General features: G+C 36.0%; 2 protein-coding genes and 1 long non-coding RNA gene across 4 annotated transcripts; 2 read left to right on the forward strand and 1 right to left on the reverse strand.

The window, feature by feature from the left end:
- Positions 1–930: 930 nt before the first annotated feature.
- On the forward strand, positions 931–4290 carry LOC110770289 (AP2-like ethylene-responsive transcription factor At1g16060). Its single transcript, XM_021974394.2, has 8 exons — positions 931–1437; positions 1593–1675; positions 1821–1829; positions 1995–2083; positions 2209–2282; positions 2394–2444; positions 2723–2799; positions 3450–4290. Exons 1-8 carry the CDS (start codon positions 1274–1276, stop codon positions 3965–3967), a joined length of 1065 nt encoding a protein of 354 aa, XP_021830086.1. The 5' UTR covers positions 931–1273; the 3' UTR covers positions 3968–4290.
- Positions 4291–12122: 7832 nt separating this feature from the next.
- Positions 12123–17467, reverse strand: LOC110770298 (uncharacterized). Of its 2 annotated transcripts, none has more exons than XM_021974410.2 (6): positions 17280–17467; positions 15534–16246; positions 15309–15416; positions 15033–15236; positions 13121–14955; positions 12123–12785 (listed from the first exon to the last, which is right to left on the reverse strand). In XM_021974410.2, the coding sequence occupies exons 2-6, from the start codon at positions 16233–16235 to the stop codon at positions 12248–12250; spliced, it is 3387 nt and encodes a 1128-aa protein (XP_021830102.2). In that variant the 5' UTR covers positions 16236–16246; positions 17280–17467; the 3' UTR covers positions 12123–12247. The 2 variants fall into 2 exon arrangements, with proteins under 2 accessions (XP_021830102.2, XP_021830101.2); XM_021974409.2 differs by lacking the exon at positions 17280–17467 and adding an exon at positions 16426–16556.
- Positions 17468–23614: 6147 nt separating this feature from the next.
- Positions 23615–24542, forward strand: LOC110770300 (uncharacterized). The gene is made up of 3 exons (XR_002528725.2): positions 23615–23727; positions 23970–24041; positions 24239–24542. It is a non-coding gene; the product is annotated as an uncharacterized LOC110770300 (long non-coding RNA).
- Positions 24543–25064: the final 522 nt, after the last annotated feature.

Here is a 25064-nt window from a genome sequence, read left to right on the forward strand (position 1 = left end):
GCAGGTTTGGGTAAAAAAGGCCCTCCAGCAGCAGGGTTTGGCCCGAGATGGCTGTGGGGTCCACGAAGTCGGGCTGGCCCGAGGGCAGGTCCAGCCCCAGGTCCAAAACTCGGGGGAGCTGACGTCATCGATGAAGTCAGCAACAAAAAAAATTAAAAAAAATCGAAAAAAAACAAAAAAATTCAGATTTTTTAAAAATAAATACTTAGTCATATTTTTCACTTCCCACACCAAAAATCTTTTAAAAACATATTGTCCAAATTAATTGTTTAGGTAAACAAATATGTGAAAAAAACAAAAAAATGAATAGTATTTGCCCTAAACTAGGGCAACTGTTGGAAACCAACATTGCTTTTTGCAAGGGCAGCCACTATTCACATGAATAGTGGCTACCCTAGCACCCCCCTTGCCATGGCTAAGGGCAACTGGTGGAATTGCTCTAATGAGTTGAGAAGTTTCTTTCTGTAGTCATAATTTTTTGCGGCTACTGATTTGCATCTCTTATGCTAACATTCAATCAACTAGATCATCGTAGGCACTGCCAAAATAAAATCTCAGTGTAGATAAGTATGAAAATAGAGTGGTGGGATTTTTTTCCCCAAAACTGTACCAGGGATTTGAATAACCAAACAGTACAAAAGTTTCGCATGGAAAATATATATAATAATTTTAAAAAATAGTAAAAATTAAATAAATAAATAAGTGATGACGATATACAATGATGGAGGAAAAAACAAGATAATCACCCAAACAAGAAGAGATAGAATTAAAGGGAGTTAGTTTATAAGTTAATCAAGGGTGATTAAGCTCATGACTCATGAGCCCTCTAGTCTATATATATTTAAATTGCATGATTTATATAAATAATTAATAGGACAAAATGGAGAGAAAGTGCTATCAATTTTCACAACACCCAAAAGAACGAGCGAGGACAAGAGGTAAATGGGTAGAAGCCGCTTAGAGACGGCCACAAAAAGACTCTTCTCATCAGCCGGCTCAACACCTTCTATTTTCTCATCCCTTTAACCCTAAATTAATTCCAAAACCAAAACCAAATCCTTTTTTTGGGCCAAGAAAATCAAACCCAATTTGCTCTCCCTCCATTATATTATATCATTCCTTCAAAACCCTTCTCACTTATATTATACCCTAGTCACACCCATCTACCTCTCTCTCTCTCTCTCTCTCTCTCTCTCTCTTCTTCTCTCTTCTCTCTTTCCTTTTTCTCTCTTACTCTCCTTGTTCTTTTGGACTCTCCGGCTGAGAGAGTTTAATGGCGAAAACCTCACAGCAAAACCAAAAGAACACTGCAAGCTCTAACAACAGCAGCACCAACAACACCAATAGTACGGCTACAACAAAAGTCAAGCGGACGCGTAAAAGCGTCCGCCGTGACTCTCCGCCTCAGCGGAGCTCCATCTACCGCGGAGTCACAAGGTAATTATATAATACATATTCATGGATATATCCATAAACTAAGTAAGTTTGTAGTTTTTGCCTTTTCTCTCTGCTTTTTTCTTGTTTTGGAGTTGGGTTCTTTCTCATTTCTCTTTTTACAAATTGGAGTCATTAATGTTGAATATTTGTTTAAGGCACCGATGGACGGGCCGGTACGAAGCTCATTTGTGGGATAAGAATTGCTGGAATGAGTCACAAAACAAGAAAGGAAGACAAGGTTCTTAATCTCTTCTCTTGGTTTTCTTTTTGCTTCTTCCATTTTTGGTACAATTAAGCTATTGGGGTTAACATTTTTTCTTCTGTCAATTTTCTATTTGGTGTTGATGATGATGATGATGGAATTAATCCCAACTCAAATGCAGTTTATCTAGGTATGTCCCATTTGGAAACAACTCTTCATGGAAATGAAAAGCCATTATAAAAATAAAAATTCTTCTTTATTTTACTGCCCTTTAATTCATTTTATCTTTTAATGAAAAAAAAAATTGGTTGGGCAAGGAAGTGAATCATTTAATACGGGATATTGCATTTGTTAGGAGCATATGATGATGAAGAAGCTGCTGCACGTGCTTATGACTTGGCGGCATTGAAGTACTGGGGACAAGATACAATCCTCAATTTCCCAGTATAAATTTTCTCTCTGAAATTGGATTTGGTGGATCTGTGATTAATTAAAACCAGTTTTACATTAATCAATGTTATTAGCATGAAATTAACCTTAATTTTTACTAAATTATTAATTAATTACAGTTGGGCACTTACCCAGAAGAGCTCAAGGAAATGGAGAGCCAGTCGAAAGAAGAATACATTGGATCATTGAGGAGGTGATAAAAAATAAAAATAAAAACAGTACCTCTGCTGGTGTTTACTTTGAAGATATAAATATTAGAGATGTTAAATTGTTATTTATCAATATTTTTTTAATTAATTTACAGGAAAAGTAGTGGATTTTCTCGTGGAGTTTCAAAATATAGAGGCGTAGCAAGGTAATTTTCATTAATTTCATATTCAATTATGTCAGTAGATTTTATATATTTACACCAATATTTAAATTTTATAATTAAATTGCTTTCACTTGGCTTCTTTTACATCCACTTGGATTTTAAAAAAAAGGCATATGTAAGCAAAGATGCTAAGTTGCCAAAAGATTGAGATGGCTGTCACAATCTATGTATGTATTGGAAATTTTGCACCACTTACTTTATAGAGGTAAAGTGAGTTTTAAATTTTGGCCTTTCATAAATAAACTCATTCTAATGTGCAGACACCATCATAATGGAAGATGGGAGGCTCGAATTGGGAGGGTCTTCGGTAACAAATATCTCTATCTTGGAACATATGGTAATTCTCACTTTTTACCGCTTATTTATGTTTCTAATTCTATATCTGTTGTTGCCCCTAAGTCGAATCTCAGGATGCCTACATATCCCTTACGGGAATCAAACCACTCGTAGTTTCAATAAGTAATAATGAAATTATTATTTTGATTATCTATTAGGAAACTTTGGGGGTGAAATGTTTCAAAGAAAAAAGAATCTTTTTGGTTAAATTATGGATTAAACTTTATTGCATGGCCTTACCTAAACCCTAGTTATTCATTTTTAAATGCCACGTGGCAAGATGTAAGGCACCACACGTCATGAATGTAGTCCAACAACTAACAAATGAATAAAGTTGTGACATAAAAAGATGTCCACCACATAAATTCATAATGAAAAAACAACCCCATATGGGCCCAAGATATAATAGGATAAAGAAAACAATGAAAACAATGAAAACATGAAATCAAATCTATTAGTTGGGATGTAGATCACCTAACCTCAACTGCCTGTGCAGCTATTCAAGATTTCATTCAAACTTTTCTCAAAACCAAAAAAAAATCCAAATCTTCTACCAACATTGGCCAGCAAATTAAATTCTTGAATTTAATTCCCACACAAATCACGTACACTTCGAATTGTAATATCGTTTTCTGTTTTTGTTTTTGGCAGCTACCCAAGAAGAAGCAGCCACGGCATATGACATGGCAGCAATAGAGTACCGTGGACTTAATGCTGTCACAAACTTCGACCTTAGCCGTTACATCAAGTCACTATGCCCAAATAATCAAAATGTTCCTAACAACGCTCAACCAAACCCTAATGGTGACCTCAGTCCAACGCAAAACCCTAATTCGAAATTAGGGTTAGGGTTCATACCTAATTACCACTCGAGTTCTAGTAGCGCTAGCGACTCAACGATAGCTTTGCCGCAGCCAGGAAATGGTGCCTCAGCGTCATCGGCATTAGGGCTTCTTCTACAATCCCCTAAGTTCAAGGAAATGCTTGAGAGAACCTCAGCGTCATCGACGCTTTCAGAGCCAAACATACCACGCCGGAGTTTTCCCGATGACATTCAAACATATTTTGATTGCCAAGACTTGAATAGCTACGCCGAAGGAGATGACATCATTTTTGGTGACTTACAGTCGTTTGCTTCACCTGTTTTTCATTGTGAACTTGATGCCTGATGATCCACAAAGTAACAAGGTTGAGCACGTAACAAGCCTGTCCATATATGATATGGAAATTAAATATTTTCATCTTCTTGTGAATATGAAGGTAAGGATACGGTGGTTGATAGAGAAGACAAAGGATGAAGATTGATGCGAAGAATGATCTTGTTAGACGCTTCTCTTCTTTAATCTAAGGATATGAGGAAAAAGAGAATTTGCTAATTGTTGTTGTTATTGGTTCATTTTCATATTGTAGATAGAGATGAAAATAGACATTCATTCATCAAATATTTCTTTTAATAAGACAAGTTCAAACTGGCATTTAATTGCCGCACTCCTATTTTACCTTCTACATATATGAAATATCTTTATTTCCATTACCTTACTGTCTTCCATCTATATAGGAGATCTATACTTGTCCATTTAGACATGTAGGGCGTGCTCCTAAGTCCCAACATACCCGATCACATTCATGATGTAAAACGCAATGAGAAAATCGAAAGTCAAACTCTAAATAACAACAGAACAAGCGTTTTAATTATAGATCATCTCTAGACGCGTTTAATTGTACCTTGTTAAAAGAAGTAGATACAACTTACAATTTGGCATTTTGTAAACCTTGTGAAAGAAGTACATCAACTATACATTAGCTAGCTTTTGCAATTAGACAGCGATTGAAGAGAATGCAAAGTTGTTATGGTTGGAATACCAATTTCCCTCTGAGATCTTATTGTCCTCCAATAGGGCCCCATGTACATCGTACGGGCGATCGTTAGAGGTTGGGAGCTATAAAAGTTGACGGCAAAGCCAAACCCCCATGCGCAAATAATTTAATTACTTGGCGGTGGGAGGGAAGGTTTTGACTTTTATGTCTTTTATATGTTGTCACAATTTATTATCATGAACAATTAGGTTATTAGGCACCGAACGGAAGTCGTACGCTTGCGTATGCAGCTTCGAATTATCTTATTAAATTAATTATATGATTTTGGAATTTTAAATCAACATTGATTAATTACGACAAAAATTCTGCTTACGGTTGGTTATATAGTTGAGCAGATTCAAAGTAAAATTAATAGATTAATTGGCACGACCAGTTTTATGGTTGAGCAGCCAAGGTCCAATTCCACCGATTTGTAGATCTTGATTTTGACTTTTGTCCACACAAGTTCAGAATTATAGTAATTAGTAATGGAATTTCCTTCATGCTTTTTATTTTTTATTTTATTTTCAAGTTTTATGTAGGACCACTGAGTAGGAGAGGAGGTGTCTGCCCCAACCAACGGGGAGACGAACACAGAAGCACAAGGACTTTGAGAGAGAATTGCATGCAAAAGAGGGAATTTGCCCAAAGTTGAAAACTGAAATCTTATATAGCATTTATTCATGTATACAAAGGTTTAGATTCGATTTTTTTTCCTCTCCTGATATTATTTGTATGTAATGGCGGATACATGAATTTTTCAGGGAAGGTGCAATATTTAAAAGGCTAAAAATTTGCAAGGGACTTAGGCAAGGTTCTGGGTTCAAGTCTTGACATCCGTTTAGTGTGTTAAAAAAAAAAGCTAAAAATTCCAAAAATAATTTAAACAATCAAATGCCCTTATAATTTAAAAAATACTAATGTCATTCATAATTAAAACAAATAAGAGTTTTACATCTATAACTAATTGATTATAGTCTATATGGAATATCAATTAATATGAACCAAATCCAAGTCAGTGACACAATTAGTTTACCAAAATTCATATCAAATATGAACAAAATTCATCTCAATTATATAATTAATCTAACAAAAGTCAATACCAATGAATCTAACCAAAAGCACATGTGATTTGGAGGTCACGAGATAAAAGTACACGTGAACAAAAGTTCGGGGTAGTTTTCGGTGAATTTTTCGGCACACATATGAGTTTTTAATGAATTTTTTTAATTTAGGTCAATTAGAAATTGACATATGTCAGCTTGCTATTGGACCATTTAAAAAAGAATCAAAATGAGAAGTGCTAGATTGACTCGGCTTCAATTCTAGAAAACCTTCGAAAATTCATAACTTTGGTTGTGGAGCTCTGATTGATGAACCGTGTTTTCCTACATGCTCATGAGATTGAGCCCAACAATTTTAGGTAAATATTTATGGTCTCACATAGCAGCAAACAAAACAACTTATTTGAGGCATTTAGTCGAACAAGTGGTGGGCACTAGCAAATGGGCAAATTCCGGCATCTCCAAGGAAGTTTCCGGCAAGGGGAGGTGTAGCTGCATCTCTTGCGCCTGTGGATCTGCCAATGTTTGTATGATACTTGGACAAGAAAAGTCTAGTAAATATTTTCACATTCCAAAGAAATATACAATTAAAAAGAATGAGCTAAATAACTATTTTGAAGTGCAGATAACAGCTTTTGGTTTTTTTTTTCCCCAACTTATGTGGCACTTGTTTATATGAACATTGCATTGCGGCGCAAAAAAACCACATTAATAAATCTCAATCTTCACCTTAGTTTGGAAATAAAAGTTGGGAAGTGTAGTATTGTTCATGAAGTTAAAAGTTTCCGACCACCAAGGTGAAAGGATAATGCTATAGAAAATAGGAGGCAATAGTGGCCAGCGAGGTTGGCCTAATTAGCAGCATGCTTGGTTCAAATGAGAACGCTAAAATGAGAACATTATATGAGAATCAATCCCAGCCATCCAAAGTCATCTGAACGGCTGAAGAGAAAAGGCAAGCTTACAATACAAACGAATACGCTGCACTTTCCCCTTAGCCCACGTGTCATACCACGCCTTTTCCAATCCTGCCCAATCCCTCTGCCTCTAAATTCATTTTTTTTCAGACTCCCTCTTGTTTATCTCAAAAAGATTCTCCTTTCTCAATACAATCTCCTATTTTCATTGGTCATAATTGATACGTTTCTCTCGAATTCCCTCTCTCTTTGATATTAAGGTTCACATTTTCTATTGCATTCACTTAATGTTTAATTTTTGTTTGGGATTTTAGGGCTTTGATTTTCTGGGTAAGATTACTCTTTCTCAGTACTAGTTGTGTTTCATCTACCTTCAACATGTTAAGCATAGTAACTCTATATAAAGATTTGCTGCTATTTAAATATTTTTTTTCCTTTTTCCAAAATTTATGTTTTTTTTTTTGTTTTGTGTTTTTTTTTTTTGCTATTGTTAGTGGTAATTTGTTTCTTCCTAGTTAATCTGCATAATAGATCCCCCAAGATTTGTAGCTGTTGCTTTGCTTATTCTACTTCTTGCTTGTCTTTTCTAAAAATTCCAGAAACTTTTATCTATTTGCTTTGACCCTCATTGTCATCCTACTTTGCCCATCTAGTGATGTGAGTGTAGGGTATCATTTTAGTGATTTAATGGAGCTTGGAAAACAACTAATAAGTACCATTAGAAGTAGAACACATAAGAGAAAATTGAAGATCTAAATTGTGAATATGACATGATTTGGGATGCATAATGATTCTATCAGTCATGTCAACGCTTTCTTGAGGAAGACTGAGGATGCTGGAGAGGAGACTCTTGGGCCTGTGACGAAGGGGCGAAGGGCAATGGCAAGGGAAACTTGATGGCAAGGTCGGGAAATTCCCAATATTTTGGAGGACACAGTTGGTGACCCCTTAAGGCCAGTTCCTTGTGATTCCCTTCTAGAGGTGGTGAAATTCTGCTAGGAATGGGGACAAAAAGAAAAGTAAGTTCCCATTGCTTGTCCTTAGTGAAATGTAAATGGTTGTATTATGAGATGACTTATTAAGTTATTGGTGAAACGGATTTGATAATAATAAAGATTGACAAATGTAGTTCACATGTGCGCTTATGTGGAGACGAAGGTATGGAAGCTTTGCATAACTTCTTTTTTCGGTTGCTAACCAAGGATGGTTGGTTGGATGACTCGGTAAGCATTGATTGATTTGGGATTTTGTCAAAATGCCCATGCTATGTAGTGATTTATTGATTTAATAATGGAAACAACCCTTTTGTGTAGAACATTCACATGGCCTTGCTTTTGCTACAGGAGAGGCACAACAGCTCTTGCAAGTGGGTGGGTTCTGACTGGACGATACTGGACACCACTTTCCAGGTCTGTATTATTTCATAATTATGCATGGTTATTTGGTAAATTTGGTATCCGTTATGATGCATAACTCATGTGCCTCTATGCATAAATGTGTTGCCTTAGATTACAATCAAATGAAGGTGTATATGGGAAAGGAGGACATGAAGCACAACAACGGTCTACTGGGAATGGTCAAGGGCCTAAGTTGGCTAAACCTTGGTCGTCTGTGAATTACGTTTTTATGTCCTTCAAACTATAAAGGCATTGGATCTTACTTATTTTCAATTTACAAAATTGTGAAATAAGGGTATATGATTCGAAAACAAATCTCTGTAGAACCCAAGCCATCCAATAGGCAGTGCAGCCGGTTGCAAAAATGCTGCCCCGGTTGTTAGAGGAAGCGGGATATATTGGCAGGTGAGTAATATTTCACCTAAACTCATTGTCTTATTACATTCATTTGTTGTACAATGAATAAGGGCTTCTTCGCTATGTTTCAGGGGCGACTGCGAGATGTACATTCTGAAATACTGCGAGTTTTTTATGTCAAATGTTTACCTAGCCAAAATTTCCCATGATGCCATGCCCTTATTTCAGTTGAAGCTTGCTTTACAGTTGTTGCAGGGATATTGGTAGCTGTGTGGGTGTAGTATAGACAATATGAAGTTGCAACGTTTTTAACTGGGTGGGTGTAGTATACAGTGGCGGATCCAGGAATTTTTCAGAGAAGGGGCAATTTTAAAAGGCTAAAAGCTCAACAACAACAAAATTTAGAGAATCAAATATCCTTCAAATTTAAACAGTACTAACGTCATTAATAATTCATGGAAAAAAATAATATTACAAAATGTATATTACTTTATTAATTAGATAATCAAATTGTAATTGATCATACCTCTAGCTGTGCACTACGCAACCTCTTCTTCTCTCTCGAGTTTGCTAATGATTATACAAATACAGAGACAGCCAAATCAGAAAATATATATATGAAGAAAAAAAACATATTATGAAAAAGAAAAAGAGAGGAAAAAAAAGCATAAGAAAGAAAAAATAGAAGAGAACAACAACATAAGCAAAAAAATCACAAACCTTGGAAAAGGATTGGGTCTGAATCTGACTGCCGCAAGAGAGACTTCAACAAACAGAGCTTATAGTTTTGAATTGAATTGCTCCTCTCCGCTCTTTATTAATAGGGTTTATATATAATATGCTATACTGATTCCGTATTGGGTAAGGCCTTGGGCAAGTCTTTTTTTTTTTTTTTGCCTAGTCCAAAACGACGTCGTTTTGGGCCAGGATTTAAAAAAAAAAAAAACAGAGCTCGGGCTGTGCGCACAACACAGCAGCGCAACAAACACAAAGGCACAGAACAGCTCATCAAATAGAAAGGGGTTTCACTCAGGCAAAAACACAAACAGTTGGTGGGCAAACCAGAGGGGCAAAGTGCGCCACCACCACAGTGTTTTCCGGCGAGGGGAGGTGCAACTGCACCTCCTTGCGCCTCTGTGGGTCCGCCACTGGTAGTATAGACAATATGAACTTGCAAAGTTTTTAATTGGGTGGGTGGTTTGTGATTATGTAGGTAAGAGTTGTTGAACTGAAATGGGTTTTCTATTCTGTCCAAAGATAAGTTGTATGAAACCGTGAACACATATTGTTGATATTATGATAAACCCTAAACCCTAAAGGTTACATGAAAAAAAATATGTTGACATGAAATTGTAGTCATTTTTCCAGAAAGGTTACCATTTCAACTTTTACATGAAATGGATAAAGGCAAAACGTATAAACAAAGTGGAATAAATACGAATGTATCTTGTTTTGGGTGAACACTATTGTGAAGTTAAGATGCAAGCATATGAAATGTTGAAAACTTAAGAGTACCATACACAGCTGACTGGGTTACAAATAGTAAACTTCCACTGCTAAATTCACCTTTGTAGATTGCCAAACACTTCTTACTTTTCCATAGCTGTCTGGATTACAAAATTACAAAACATATACTTGAAAAGCCAAAAGATTTCCACATAGGCAAAACATTTCTTATATTTTTCTCAATTTAACTACCAAATTCAAAAATGATAGAACTAACAACAGTTCGAGTATATTTTTAATGCCCTTCACTATACGTATTATTTTAGCATATGCATTAAGTTCCTTCACATCCAGCTGGTTTTGAATGTGAGATTCAGTTGGCATGTTGGCTGCAGTCACTCATTCATAGCCACTACACCTTGTAACTCCCTAAAAAAACTTAATAAATTACATTTTTTAGTTTGGGATTACAATGTAAGAGTTCATATTTAGTTGGCCCAATCTTGGTTAGTGTTTTACATACAAGAGTTTTGGGAAGATAATACTTACATATGTTGTGAAGCACTTCCAATACGGTATGCCCAGATTCCTTTCGAATTTGGAAATTAGCATCACCATCTCAGAATTACAGTGCTGACAACAAGCAACAGCGAGGGAACAAAGGCAGCGAGCAACAGATTCGAGGCAGTTGAAGGTCAGGACCTTGACAATGAAGGTGAAATTAGGGTTAGAGTTTGGGTCTTGGGCAAGGAGAGTGAAATTAGGGTTTGGGTTTGGGTTTGGGTTTGGGGAGGAAAAGGGGAGAGAGGAGTGGTAGTAGGAGAAGAAGAAGAGGATGGAGACAGAGAAGAAGAGGAGTGGGGGGATGTCTCTTGGATCTCACCATTTTTGTAGGGCTAGGGCTGGGGTTTGAAGGTAAAGAAGGGCATTGTGCGTGCGCTGGTGAAGATATCAAAATTACAAGTAGGAATAAACTTAATGAACCAAGGTGTCTTCTCTCCCATCTTTTTGCACCACCCTTATTGTCATCTGCAAGTAAAGTTCACACCTTAAAGTAAAGTTCACACCTTAGCTGAGAAATAATACTATGATGAGTTTGGTCTAATATGAGACTAAGAAGATGGATTTGCTAGATAATATTATTTTGTGTTTGATTTATAATATATTTGAATCCAATCATTTTTCCAGATAAAAATTTCTCATATTGATTCATAGATATATTGATAAAATAAATTTTAAAAAGATAATATCTTCAATATATCTTGATGGCATAAAATATAGTTCATTCGAATCAGAAGTTAACTATTAAAAATGACACTGAAATTTAAAAGCAACAAAACTAAAGCTTAACCATGTTATAATTTCAATTATTTGCACAACCTAGAACAAAATAATGAAGACATATTTACCAAAACTGATCAGAAAGCTTTTCATTTCAACCAAGTTAACAAGATATCCAAGATATCCACTACATCAACACAAGAATTAGAACAAAAGTTTACTGATACCAAAATAACACAACACAAATTAATCAAAAGGCAAATTTGTTTTCTGTCTAATTTTTCTTAGGATCACATCAAATCCCTGCAATTGCAAACCACAGAATTTATACAATAGTCAAATTCATGAGTAGAGAAGCAAATGAGAATAAAGATTTGTTCGCGCAAAACCTATAAAAACACAAACTAAATTCTATTAAACATAAGTTTAACTTGGAGGAAGATGTAGTGTTGTTTAACTCCATTCTCGCAAAATAAGGACGAGGATCATATTTAGAACTAAATGATACTTAAAACGAACACTCATGCTCACAAATGTCCATCTCCGTATCCAAAACCAACACAATTAAGCAAGAAGAACCATATTGTGAGTTCAACAGGTTAAAATGTGATAATTAACCAATATCTCCACTGCAACAGACATTATATCAGTCTTGATAAAGCTGAGATGTATATCAGCAACAAACAAGTAACGAAGCAGAGTTCCCAATATACATGGTTCAGTCTTCAGCTCCATTTATAAAAAGAACCTATCAGCTTTAATCAGTGATATTTACCTGTTAGCGATATGCATGGCTCAGGCTTTAGTCTCCATTTCTTTTTTCAAAGTTTTATGCCATATTGGCATGAGCATCGTTAGTGAAAAGCAATGCCATCGTCAAGCTTCCAAAGTCTAAATGCAGGATGAACAGCACGTTGTCTGTTCTGGCTTTGCACTCACACACATGAATCTCACAAAATAGACAATTCAAGCTTCCCAAGTGTACATCCCAACATTGAACAGACATTGGCTATATTGCAGGATACAAGTTCTTCATAAAGTAGATTGGAAAAATTACAAACTGTACAGTAGAATCAATACAGAGAACAAGATCATTTACAACTTTGGTTTAATTTATAAAAAAAATTAACCTATAACCTATGTACAGTAAATACAGGTCCCAAATTCAAATGGGGGAGGGTCCAACAAGTACCCTGGCTATCAATACAACAGCTATGCCATTTGATTCTATAAGAACCCACTGGAAAAGCAGAAACATCAAGCAAGCAATTTGAGAACCCTTGCCCTCTTTCATTCAGTTCGAAACGCACGAACGAATTTACAAACTCACCATCATTGTTGCCCCTTCGACGCTTATTACTCTTTTTTGTACTGCACTCTGTTACGTACTGCAACAGCTTTTCATTCATCTCTACCATGTCATCAGTTTCGCAAGCTTGATAACTACCTTGCTTTTGCTGATTGTTTACTCCACTTTCTGCTGGTTCCTGAAAGGATACTCTACTGTAGAGCATGCAGTACAAGTTTTTAAACCGGACTGGGATATCTGGTGCCACATTTCTTAATTGAAGACACAGATTTAATGACAAGTTGAAGCCTGGGGAAACATATATTCCGTCTGGGTTTCTAGTTTCGTTGACAGCGAAGAGTTCTGACCCATGGCAAGGCCTGAAATTTATGTAAATCATAAACGTTAGATTGATGGTGTAAATGGAAAAGAAAAAATCGTATAATTAATAAAATGATGTTAATAGATAACCTGACAAAAATTACACAGTTAAAACTGGATAAAGCATAGGATATGTATAGAGAGATTCTCTTATCATGAAGTATCCCTTTTAAACATCAAATCAAAAGGAGGGGCAGCTAAGGTTTTCTACTCTTGGTTTGTCCTCTTCCTTTTTATTTTTCATTCCATTTTATAAACTCAAAATCAAGGCCAAATGATGTTGAGAAATGAACAAAAAGATTTTCTAGTTAAAATAAACAGTGTGACAGTGTACCTGAATTTAAAGAAGTACGTGGGCGTACGGAAAGGGATTTGCATCCATTTCATAAGAATGTCATACATAAGCTTTAAGCCATCCTTGGGTAATTGGGATAGTCCTTCCTCATTATGCACTCTGTTTGCCTTCCTTTTCAAGCCAGCAATCCCTGAAACCGCATAATTACAAACACTAAGAATATCCCTTGCTTTAGAACCAATCTTACATGCTTGGGTTCTTGACTGCATGTGAAAACAATCCATGGGATTTCTACCCGCCTCCAATAGCAGACATAGATTTTTACTGGTTTCATGGTTAGTGTTCCCCAACCGTCCAACTAGATTTTGAACCAACATTGCATCTAAATCTCTCTCTAGAATTCCCAGACCACTATTAGAAATAGGTTTAATTAGGCCTGGAATGTAGAGAGCAAATCCAGTACAGAAGGCCAACAGCGAACAACTCATTGCAAGTTCCGAAATTATTTTTGAACTCTTTTTGTCCATATCAATGAAAGATGTTGTAACTAGATCAAATTCTTGTGCTAGCCTCTTCAACTGCAGAGATATTTGAGTAATTTTCTGCAAAGATATGAGGTATCCAACCATAAGTTTCTCAACCTTTCCAGTATTGGTAGTGTTGTCCTGGTCAAATTGAATGTTTCCCAAAATTTTAACTATATCCACCACAGCTTTTATTACCTTCACTCTTAAGGACAAAAACCAGTGTTGGAAAAAAAAAGTGTGGCCCATTTTGACATCACCAACTTTTAATGTTTCCAAAGAAGAACAAAGACCATTGTAAGCTGCTGCTAGCTCTTTGCTGTAAATATGCTCCTTGATATTACTCGCTGCATCTTGGCAACCTAAATCATTACTGGAAGGTGTAAGATGTAATTTATATGTCTCTAACCCTTGTTTTGGTGATAGCAGCAGCTCTAGTTTCCTCTCAGAATCAGCAAATTGAACTAATGACTTCACCCAGCAGCTGCAGGAATTAGAACGAACCTTTAATACTAATTGCTTGAATATAAAAGTCGAGGTCAGCCAATCTCCTTGACACACTGCATACACCCCGACTCTATAAGCAGGCCAATTATTTTTTTCTGCCAGCATCCTCTTTGCACATTCAATGGTACGAAGTTCATGCTTCATTGAGTAATTATCAAGAGATATGCCCGAGTTTTTATCAGGATTGCGACTTCCCTCACTCTCATTTCCCATGTTACCCCAAATTATTTGACAACGCAGCAACAGAGAGTAGAGTGTGTATGTATAACATTCAAACAAGTTGCTTTGGCATACAAGTTCGACTAGAAGCTTCACTTTGTCAAATACTTCGGTGGAGATGGCACCAGCTTCAGTGAGATTTTCGAGAAAGGCCACCAAAAATCTGTACACCTTAAATAGAAGCTTTGATCTGATAATTCTACTGTTCTCTCCTTTCAAGTCTACACTATACGAGAGAGACTTCACTAAAACAGATATTTCATCCAGCACTAAGACATGCAAATCCGGATATTCTCGGATTAGAAGGAAAAGAAGATTGAACAGGCAGTTAACTTGTGGAAACTCAACACTGTCAGCCTGACAAAGATCCAAAATTGGCTTCACCAATATGGTGATCTGATCTATGATAAGCAAGATCACCTGAGATGGTTGAAGAGAGGAACAACGCACAATAGATCCCATCCCTGTACTTCCTTTTAGTCTTCTTGACATATCTACCAAAACAGAAATAGCCAACAGGCTCTCGGTCATGATAGGAGATCGGGATGCATTCTCAGTAATGCTTAAAAGCTTCGAAGATTCAAGGACATCAGAGGGTAGATTGGGTGGCATACATAAAATCATCTGCAAAAATGCTGGAAGTGAGACAACATAAATTGAACAACAAATAACAAGTTCGTCTGTATGAGCTGAGAAACAACCTTTCTTAACGTCTGAAGAACTTCACAAAGCATGGATGTTGGAATTTGAGGTTCATCTAGTATGCTTAACAATGTTTTCACAAGATATCCATTTACAGGAACATGACACATTCCTTGACTGAAAAAAAAATGTAGGCATCTTAATGCTGTTGCTCGCAGATGAAGAGTTTTTTCATGGCTAAGAAACAAGAGAAGCAGGTCCACCTGCATTAAGATAGCAATAAGAATTATGGGCCAAGAATTTTGAGAGAGGGTGGGTGCTACCAAAATAATTACCTGCTGAGATATAAGAATGGTTGACTTGGAAGCAAGTTTTGAGAGGGAAACCAGCATCGCAACCTGGTAATACTCATCTGAGAACTCTAACAGCAATTTTAGACTTGCCTGCAACAAAGCAGCGTTCAGTGAACATTAGAATCTAATACATAAGTGAAAAACTAATACTCTAAATGCAACAGTTTCCAATATTAGTCAGGTAAAAAAATTGAATTACAATTAAACCTTGTAAGCATTATTTGCAAGAGACTGGGAGCACCCAAGTTTGGCAAATAATCGTGCTCCGGCCAACCTTATAGCAGGCAACGTTTCTGGTGAGCTCATCATATGAAGCAGCATCTCCAAGACAACACATGCAAAGTCTTCTGATAACTCAGCAAAACATCCTGCTGCAAATAACGCTGCTTGTACCTCCAAAACATGAGAAGAAACCAAACTAGAAAGCACCAAGTATCGTATACTCGCACTCTGTTTAGCAAAATGTGCCCAACAGCCAAACAGACCCAAAGCCAAAGCCCGATCTTCAACATCCTCATTGTCAAACACAACCTTAACTCTCCTCAGCAATTCTGCCTGCATATGAACCCGAGTTTTGCACAAAACTCCTTTGTACTCTTTCCATTTGTTCCTCTTCCTGTACTCAAACAGAAAGGCCTTGACAATACAGACCCTTGTGTGCTTGTCTCCAAATTCGAAGGCATTGGCAAGACGAAGAATGATGGCATTGGAGAAGAGCTTGTCCTCGCCAGGAATTAGGTCGAACAAGTGGTAGACAGCTGGAGAAGGGTCTGGTTCTTTACTTAACTGTTGGAGTCTTGGACTGATTTCTGAAATGCCTTCGAGCGATCGACCTGGTTTCTTGGAGCGCAGGGCCTTTTCTAGCTCTATGCTCCATTCCATCACACATGCTGCTGAGTTCCTTTCCATTTCAGCTCAAACTTCAAAATAGAAAATAACTTTAGAATCAGATACGTCCGCACCAAAAGAATTCAAAACAAACTCATAATCCGTCAGCAAAGGTTTACAAATACTAAGAAACTTTTTTTCCCTTTTTGAAGCCTTGAAATAACTTGAAAATATAATCTTTCTCTAATCAATAATTATAAATAAAACTCACCATTCAATAGACAAAGGAGATACTCAGTTACATGTTTCAATGATCAATCAAACTGAAGGCACTCAATATCAGTCAACAACAATAGAATCCATCAATGTCAAAACACATTTGAGCTCTTACACACACTTGTTTAATAGCATTCCTCACACACACGCACACACACTTGAATTCAGACCTTCCCATCTCTCTGCTTTCAAGCTAGCTAGTAACCTATTGAATGAGATACAAAATCCTTTAACATTTATGAAGTTCTGAATAGTAATTACCGACTCTTAACAGCCCAATATTATATAAAACCAATCCAAAAAGATATAATCACTTTCATAATTGCTGTATTGTATAAAATTTCCACAACATACACACAAAATAAAATTCCTTGTCCCAAGAAATAACAATGAGTTGAACATGGCATCATAAAGAAGATAAGAATTAAGAACTAAAGACTGGATGTTAAAAAGCCTAAGATCAATACATTTTTCCCCCAATAGGAGTAATATAACTCTACCATAAGTGGCAACAAATAGACCCAACTCGACAAAAAATATACAATCATACAATCAAACAGAATGAAAAACCAATGCAATATCTTACAATAAACACCAAACTAGAAACTAATATTCTTCCCCAAAATCTTACATTTTGGAGCCAAAGGCAGAGAATGTTTAAAAATTTAAACTATTTCTTTTATTGAACTAAAAACTCTATTTTTTTCCTTACTTCCACATTCAGCAGTTTTGACCAGTGAGCTTTTTAGATAATTCAAAATTTGTCACAATAACTAGCAATTGACCCATCAAGTAATTTGTTGTGCTTATGAGCTCAAAATACAGAAAATTGGGGTTTAGAGATATTACCTCAAAGAGAGAAAAATCGAGAGAGGAAGACAGAGCGGGAGCGACACTGAGAGAGCCAGATCGACTGTGAGAGCGGGAGCGACTGAGAGAGCGGGATCGACTGAGAGAGAGCAATAGAGAAATCGGGAAGAAGTTGGCTGCGGATTTCGGGAGAGGAGGTTGAGAGTGAGAGAGACAGTAAGACTTAATGAGGCGGAATTTTAAAAGAAAACAGGGTATATTGAATTGAGCGGGTGTATTCAATTAAAATTTTAAGGCTTTTTATCACAAATGGTCCTTGACCTTTACGAAATTATCACGAATGGTCCTTGAGGTTTTTTTGTGACACTAATAGTCCTTAACGTTTGGACTTTTTATCACAAATAGTCCTTGCCGTCAAAAATTCTGTTATGTGTATGATGTGGAAGATAAGTTGAGACCACATGTACAATCACATCGTGACATGTGGATTAAATAAATAAATAAATATTTTTTTATTATGAAAATCCATTAAAAAAACCTCTTAGAGAGTAGAGAGAGAGAGAGAGAGAGAGAGAGAGAGAGAGAGAGGCTAAATGGTTTTTTAATGGATTTTCATAAAAAAAAAATTATTTATTTATTTATTTAATCCACATGTCACGATGTGATTGTACATGTGGGCTCCACTTATCTTCCACATCATACACTTAACAGAATTTTTGACAGCAAGGACCATTTGTGATAAAAAGTCCAAACGTTAAGGACTATTAGTGTCACAAAAAAACCTCAAGGACCATTCGTGATAATTTCATAAACGTCAAGGACCATTTGTGATAAAAAGCCAAATTTTAATAGATTTTTTTTTAAGATTAGAAAAAGTATGGTGCTATTCAATTATGATTTTTAAATAATCAATAAAAATTCGATAGTATTCAATTAGGATTTTAAAATCATCAATACAAGTCTGGTGGTATTCAAAAACTTACCAATTTTGAGATATTTCATTATTCTTGTTTTGAGACTTTGTGAGAGAGTGATATAAATAACAACCCCATAAAAAATCTCACCCTATTATATATGATTCTCACATTGTTTTTGTTTTGGGAGAAGATGAATAGACACTTGAGGCCCCGTTTGGTGGGTTGAATTGGACTAGTTAAGATTGAGCTTGGAGTGTTGGAAAGGACTGGCTTAGACTTCAAGTACTATTGAGTTGTTTGGTAGAGCATTAGACTAGATTAAACTTAAGTCCAAGCCACACTAGACAACATTGGACTTCTTTTCTTAAATTTTTTAAATTTCAAAATTAATTTATTGTTTATTAGATTATTTAATATCATAAAAAAATTAATTAAAAACGCATCAAATTACATAATCAATATTTATATTCAACAAAAAAATTAAAAAACCTAGAAGATGAAAAAATAATCACAATTAATTGAAGAAATAAGTCAAATATGTAGAAAAGATCAGTGATTGATCTTAAAAGAAGAGTGGCTATCTTCAAGTTTATGTCAGATTGCACTTGATATCATCCTTGATCATAGGAACGTAGAGAAACAATGGAATCAGCATAACAGAAAACAAACATGATGCTACAAATATCTTCTTCCACTTTTGAAGGAAAGGGGCCCCAATTCCGAGTTTAGGCGCAAAACCCAGAAAATGATAAATAAAAATTATGGTCTAAGAACTTCTTCCCTCCTCCACAAACCCACCATTTCCTTCCATTTTTCTTATTCCTATTTCCGAGAGAGAGAGAGAGAGAGAGAAGTGAGAAGATTGCTTGAAATATGAGGGAGCATCAAAGAAGAAATAGAAGAAGAGAAGAAGAAAGGGGGCTCGACAAAAAAAACAAAAAGAGGGAGGAGAAAATCACAAAGATAGAGAAAGAAAGGAAGAGAGAGAAGAGAAGAACCTGGGAAGAGGCATGCTTGTTAAGAGCACCTCCACCCCAAAAGGCAAGGGCAAGGCAAGGTTTCACATGAATAGTGCCAACCTTGTTTTTTTTGGTTCCACCCCAAAGGGCAAGGGCAAATACTATTCAATTTACTTTATTTTCTATTTTTTTTATACTTAAACCGTTAATTTTGATAAGCTTTTCAAATAATATTTTCAGTTGCCACGTGTCACTATTTATTATAAAATTCTCACCTAAAATTTCAGATAACATTTTCAAAAAAAAAATTCGAATTAAATTTTCGAATAAGATTTTCAATTGTCACGTGTCCATCAAAATTCAGATAAGATTTTCTGATATTTATTATAAAAAAAAATTATAATCTTATATTTCAGATAAGATTTTCACCCTCTAAAATTGCGCCGCATGTCATCTCTATCATCTAAATCCCTCTATAAAACTACACCCTCAACTCATACCTCTCACGCCATATCTTCTCTATTCTTTCATTTCTCAGATTTTACAAAACACATTATACTCTCAATGTCTAACCTGAGAAGGGTGTTGGAGAGGCAAGAGTGAGAAGAGGAAGAAATCAGGCACAAACGTGCTGAAGAAGATTGTGAGGCCGATGAAGAGGAGGAAGAAATGGTTGTAGCGGTGTGTATGCTAAATGAATCAAGGCAACACCACCGTCGTCGTGCCCCGAACGTTGATAGACATAGGCAGTCTCGGGGTAAGAATCTCTTGGAAGATTACTTTATCCCAAATTCATTATATCATGTTTCTTATTTTTGAGAGAGATATAGAATGCAGCCTCATTTGTTCCAAAAAAAAATCATGCATGATATTTGCAATTATGACACATACTTCATTCAGAAGTATGATGTTGTTGGGGGTTTTAGGTCTTCTTCCGGAGCAAAAAATTACAGCTGCTTTGCGGATGCTTACTTATGGGGCATCTGCAGAGCAGGTGGATGAGATTGCGGGGATGGGAAAATCAACTATCCTAGAGTGCTTGGTGAGATTCTATGATGCAATAGAAAATCTCTACAAGGGGTAGTACCTTCACAGACCTATGACTAAGGGCCTCTGAAGGCTTGTACAAAAAGTCGAGGCTTGAGATTTCACAGGAATGATTGGAAGCATTAATTGCATGCACTAGTAGTGGAAGAATTGCCCAATTGCTTGGCAATGAGATTATGGGAATCGAAAGAGCTAAAAAAAGTATAATTCTGGAGGCCATAGCTTCACTCGACATTTGGGTTTGGCATGCCTTCTTCGAACTTCTTCGAAGTTTTCGGATCTCAGAATGAATTCAATGTGCTTGGTCAATCCCCGGTGTTCAACAATGTATTGCGAGGTCATTCCCCCCAAATCACGTACCAAATCAACAATATCGCATTATGATGACTTGCATCATCCTCCATAACATGATTGTGGAGAATGAGTATGAGTATGATACTCCAGAGGTGTTCGAACCCAATCTCATGAGCACGGCGTTGACAAGAATTTATGAAAGGCCGATGAGAGCAAATGGACAGCTAATGGAGCACGAACCGTTAATTTGGGATGATCGATACAACAACCCCATGATTGATCGTTATAAGGAAATGCAATCTTCATATGTTCACAAGATACGCCAAGTTGACTTGATCGAACACTTATGGGAAATGAAATGCAATCACAGTGGATGAAGTCAAGTTTAATGCTTTGTTTGGAATTATGCTTTGTTTTTAATTATGCTTTGTTTTGTGTGTGGTGTGTTTGGAATTGTGCTTTGTTTTTAATTATGCTTTGTTTTGTGTGTTGTTTGCAATAAATTAAGGTTTGTTTTTAATTATACTTTGTTTTGATGTGCAAATGTTTTTAATAAATAGTCATATTATTTAATGCTTTCTTTATTGAATAAAAGGGAAACAATACAACAAATTAATACATATGGCAAATCTTTCAATACAACCTAATGGTTTTGATCATTTAACCAATCCGTATTGCTAGGTCTATCATCATGGAAAAGCTTTCTTCTCATCACATCCCTTCGTTTTAGCTTCCAATAGGACTTTGTTTCAGGAGACATATGGCTCGTATCCATGGCCATGATTTTCATCTTTCTGTCCTCCATGTCTTATTCTTGTGCATGCTGCCTTTGAATTGCAAATGCTTCATGTCATGCTTTGTCCGCTTCTTCTCTTTTCAAGTCTCTCTCAATTCTCAGTGTGCCGTTTTTAGCAATTTGCTCCAAAAATTGTGCACATTCATTATTCAAAGTGCTTCCTCTCTTGGCCTTTGCCGCCTTTCTCCCAAAAGGTCTCGACACACGTTGGAGTGGTGAGTCTTGATCCGTTGGGGAGTCTAATGGCGAATCGGTTGCCGGCGAATCGTGGAGCGGCGTCTCATTCAACGCAACCGTCGGACCAGTGGAAATAATTTTGAATCTTGAACAATTCTTCACAACTTCCCAACATTGGTGACTCATGAAACTTTTTTTGCCTGGCCCCATGACACCGGACCACATTTGTGTTTGTATAATCTATTAAAAAATAATAATTGGAAATGCAAGAAAATATAAACAAATTGGAAGTGCAAGAGAAAAAAAAAATTAATATGCAAGAAAATATAAACAAATTGGAAATGCAAGGAAAAAAAATTGAATATGCAAGAAAAAAAAAGTTACATTAAATTGAATAAAAAAGGCATTTCTAAATATTTTACCTCATCGACAAGATTTTGACCGCTTCAAATGTTGTCCCTCGTTTTTGCCAACGCATCTCTAAATTTCCCTAATTCTTTATTCAAAATTTTCCACCTACTAGACAAGGCCATTTCCGTCCAAGGCGAACCCGATCTTTCACAAAATTCTCCATGAATTTTTCTCCACATATGAGAGAACTTCATCTCATTGCCCGTGACAGGGCAATGACTAATTTTCACCCAACACTCACACAACACAATTTCTTCCTAAGTTGCCCACACGCCTTCGGCTTCGATAGAAGAGGCCATTTGTTTTTTGATACAAATGGAAAGTAGTAGAAAAATGTGATTGAAAAGTAAAAGATATTGGAAGGAGAAGAGTTTGTATGAAGATTTGGTGTGGAAAGTGAACAAATTTGTTAGGTATTTATAGGGAAAAAAATCCAGAATTTTTTGGTTTTTTTTATTTAAAAATTTTCAAATTTTTTTACAATTTTTTTTAGCCAAAAAGCCAAAAAAATCAAGGCCGTCGGATTTCTGGACAAAATTCAATTGGAGCGTCCGGGAAGCGCCATGTGGCGTCTTACTGTTGGGGGCTGTCAACGTTGGCGTCAACGTGACATCACAGCTAACATCAGCGCCTTCGGGCAAGAGCCCAATCCATATTTGCCCGTGGGCTTGCCCGGGCTGGTGTTGTAGTGCTGTAGGGGGAATTGGGGCCTAGGGGGCCCTGTTGCCTTGGCAGGGCCCTAGCGCTGCACTTGCTCTAAGGGAAGAGCGAAGAGGCAGGCTGGCTCTCTGGAAAATACTCGGATTCTAAACCCACATATGGGCTTAGGTTCTGGAACCATAGTTATTTGGGACATTGATCCCATGCCCATATCGAGTCCTAGACACACTTAAGCTCACCAAACAATGGATAGGATCCATGTCCATTTTAATTGAAAATATCCAATCTAGTCTAGCTCACCAAACAAGGCCTGAGAAGATAAACAAGGTTACTGCTTCTCATCTTTTTGATGATTATTAACTCTTCACATGCTTGTTCTCATATATGTTATTACCTTCTTTTTTTTTAGATTCATTATTATACCCAATATAGGAGCCCAAATTATATAAAAAAACCATATATGAAATGAACTTTAGAAACACACCCAAAACTCATTTACAACATATCAAAAAGGCTTTTAACTTCTTTTAAATTACAAAACTACCATTGATTTCTTTAAACAAACCCAACCCCAAAACCTCATAAAAAAAAATCCAAAACACTCAATAGGGTATCAAAGTAATTTAATAATCAAAATTAAATTTAATAGGTTTTTTTTTATAGAAATTAAATGGTATAGGATTTATCTATATTATTAGTGTTAAGAATGGGTATATGACTAAATATCTCCTTTTTATTGTCTCTATATGTATTAGCTATGTTGCTTTGTTGTGTGGCACAAATCTGCATACATCCAATTTATCAATTATTAATAAAGAGTGTGGAACAGACAAAGAAGAAGAAACCAATAATGTAATCACATGATTGGTAGTTTGAGTGTTTTTGGTTTGTTGCGCACTTCCTAATCTTTAGGATTGATTTTTCTTTTTAGGCTTTTTATCACAAAACGTCCCTGACGTTTGCGAAACTATCAGATTGCATCCTTAAAGTTTTTTTGTATCACTTATGGTCCCTAACGTTAATATAGGTGCTCTTAAATAGTCCCTCTGTCAAAAAAACTGTTAAATCCAGGGATATAATCGTCAAATCAATTCAAAATTATAAAAATAAAAATAAAATTTCTTTCCTTCCCTTCTCTCTTTCTTTTCTTCTTCTTCTTCTTTCTCTCCGCCAGATTCCTTATAGCAAACACAGCCAAATTTCTCTATGCTCCCTAAACCACAAAGGTTACGAACTTTACCTTCTCTAGTTGAGTTTTTGAATTGGGTGATTTTTTTTCTGCGTAGGGTGGGAATGTGCCTTTGTCTGAAATGTTGGGTACATTTGCTCTATCTGTTGGTGCTGCTATAAGTTCACTGACTGCTTCTCAATTGGGGAAACTTAATTAAATTGAATTGATTTTGAAGTTTTTTTTTCTTTACACTGAAAACTGCTGAATTGATTTAGATTTTATATATGTAAATTTTAGGTGGGAATGGAGTTTTGGGCAAGATGGGCTCATAAAGCTCTCTGGCACGCTTCTTTATGGCATATGCACGAGGTTTGCTTCGAATTTTGCTACTTTTTGTTACCTCTTTGATGCCAACAAAATTTTGAGTTTGGAATTTTGTTTCTTTTCGTTCACTGGGAAACCAGCAATGAAAGAAACATGACAAGCTTGAGTTTTTATATTGTTTTTCCATTCAATTTCTTAGCAACCAATCAGTGTTTGATATTTGATATGAACTTTAATTGCAGTCTCACCACCGACCCAGAAAAGGTCCATTCGAGCTTAACGATGGACTGAAACAGAGAGAGAAGAGATAATGAATCTGGAGGAGAGAAAGAAGAAGAAGAAAAGAAAGAGAGAAAGAAGAGAAGAAAGAAAGAGAGAAGGGAATGCAATAAAAAATATATGTATTTTATAATTTTGGATTGATTTGACGATTATATCATCAGATTTAACAGTTTTTTTGACGGAAGGACTATTTAAGAGCACCTATATTAACGTTAGGGACCATGAGTGATACAAAAAAATTTTAAGGATGCAATCTGATAGTTTCGCAAACGTCAAGGACGTTTTGTGATAAAAAGCCTTCTTTTTATTTAGCATTTATTTCATAAAATAATATTTACTTTTGGAAAAACTGGAGAATGATGATTCGAATAAAGAGCTTAGTTTTGTTTACTTTGGTCTTCTAGTCCCACTTGGAGAAGAAGGAGAAAATGACCGTCTATGCTACGAATTGACATTTGGGATATAGGAATAACTTATCTTTTCAATAATTTTATCTTTTTATCATTAATTTGATTTTTAGTGAGATGCATGCATATTCAACAAATTCAATCGACCCTTTTCTCCTGTTCTTTTCTTTATATAAAACTCAAATGTGAACTCTCTCGTCTAGCAATTCTGATAAAAACCCGAGGACCTCTAGAACATGAAAAATAATCAAGGGTTTGCATACCAATCAATTAATGAAAGTTTATCAAGTTATATAGGTGATGGTATTTATTACATACTAATAAAAGTCTAATCTATACTTTTGTTTGCTCAGATTGGTGTATCATTATAAGAAGATTG

Source organism: Prunus avium, chromosome 3 (assembly GCF_965620075.1).
Source record: "Prunus avium chromosome 3, drPruAviu1.hap1.1, whole genome shotgun sequence".
Lineage (NCBI taxonomy): Eukaryota > Viridiplantae > Streptophyta > Magnoliopsida > Rosales > Rosaceae > Prunus > Prunus avium.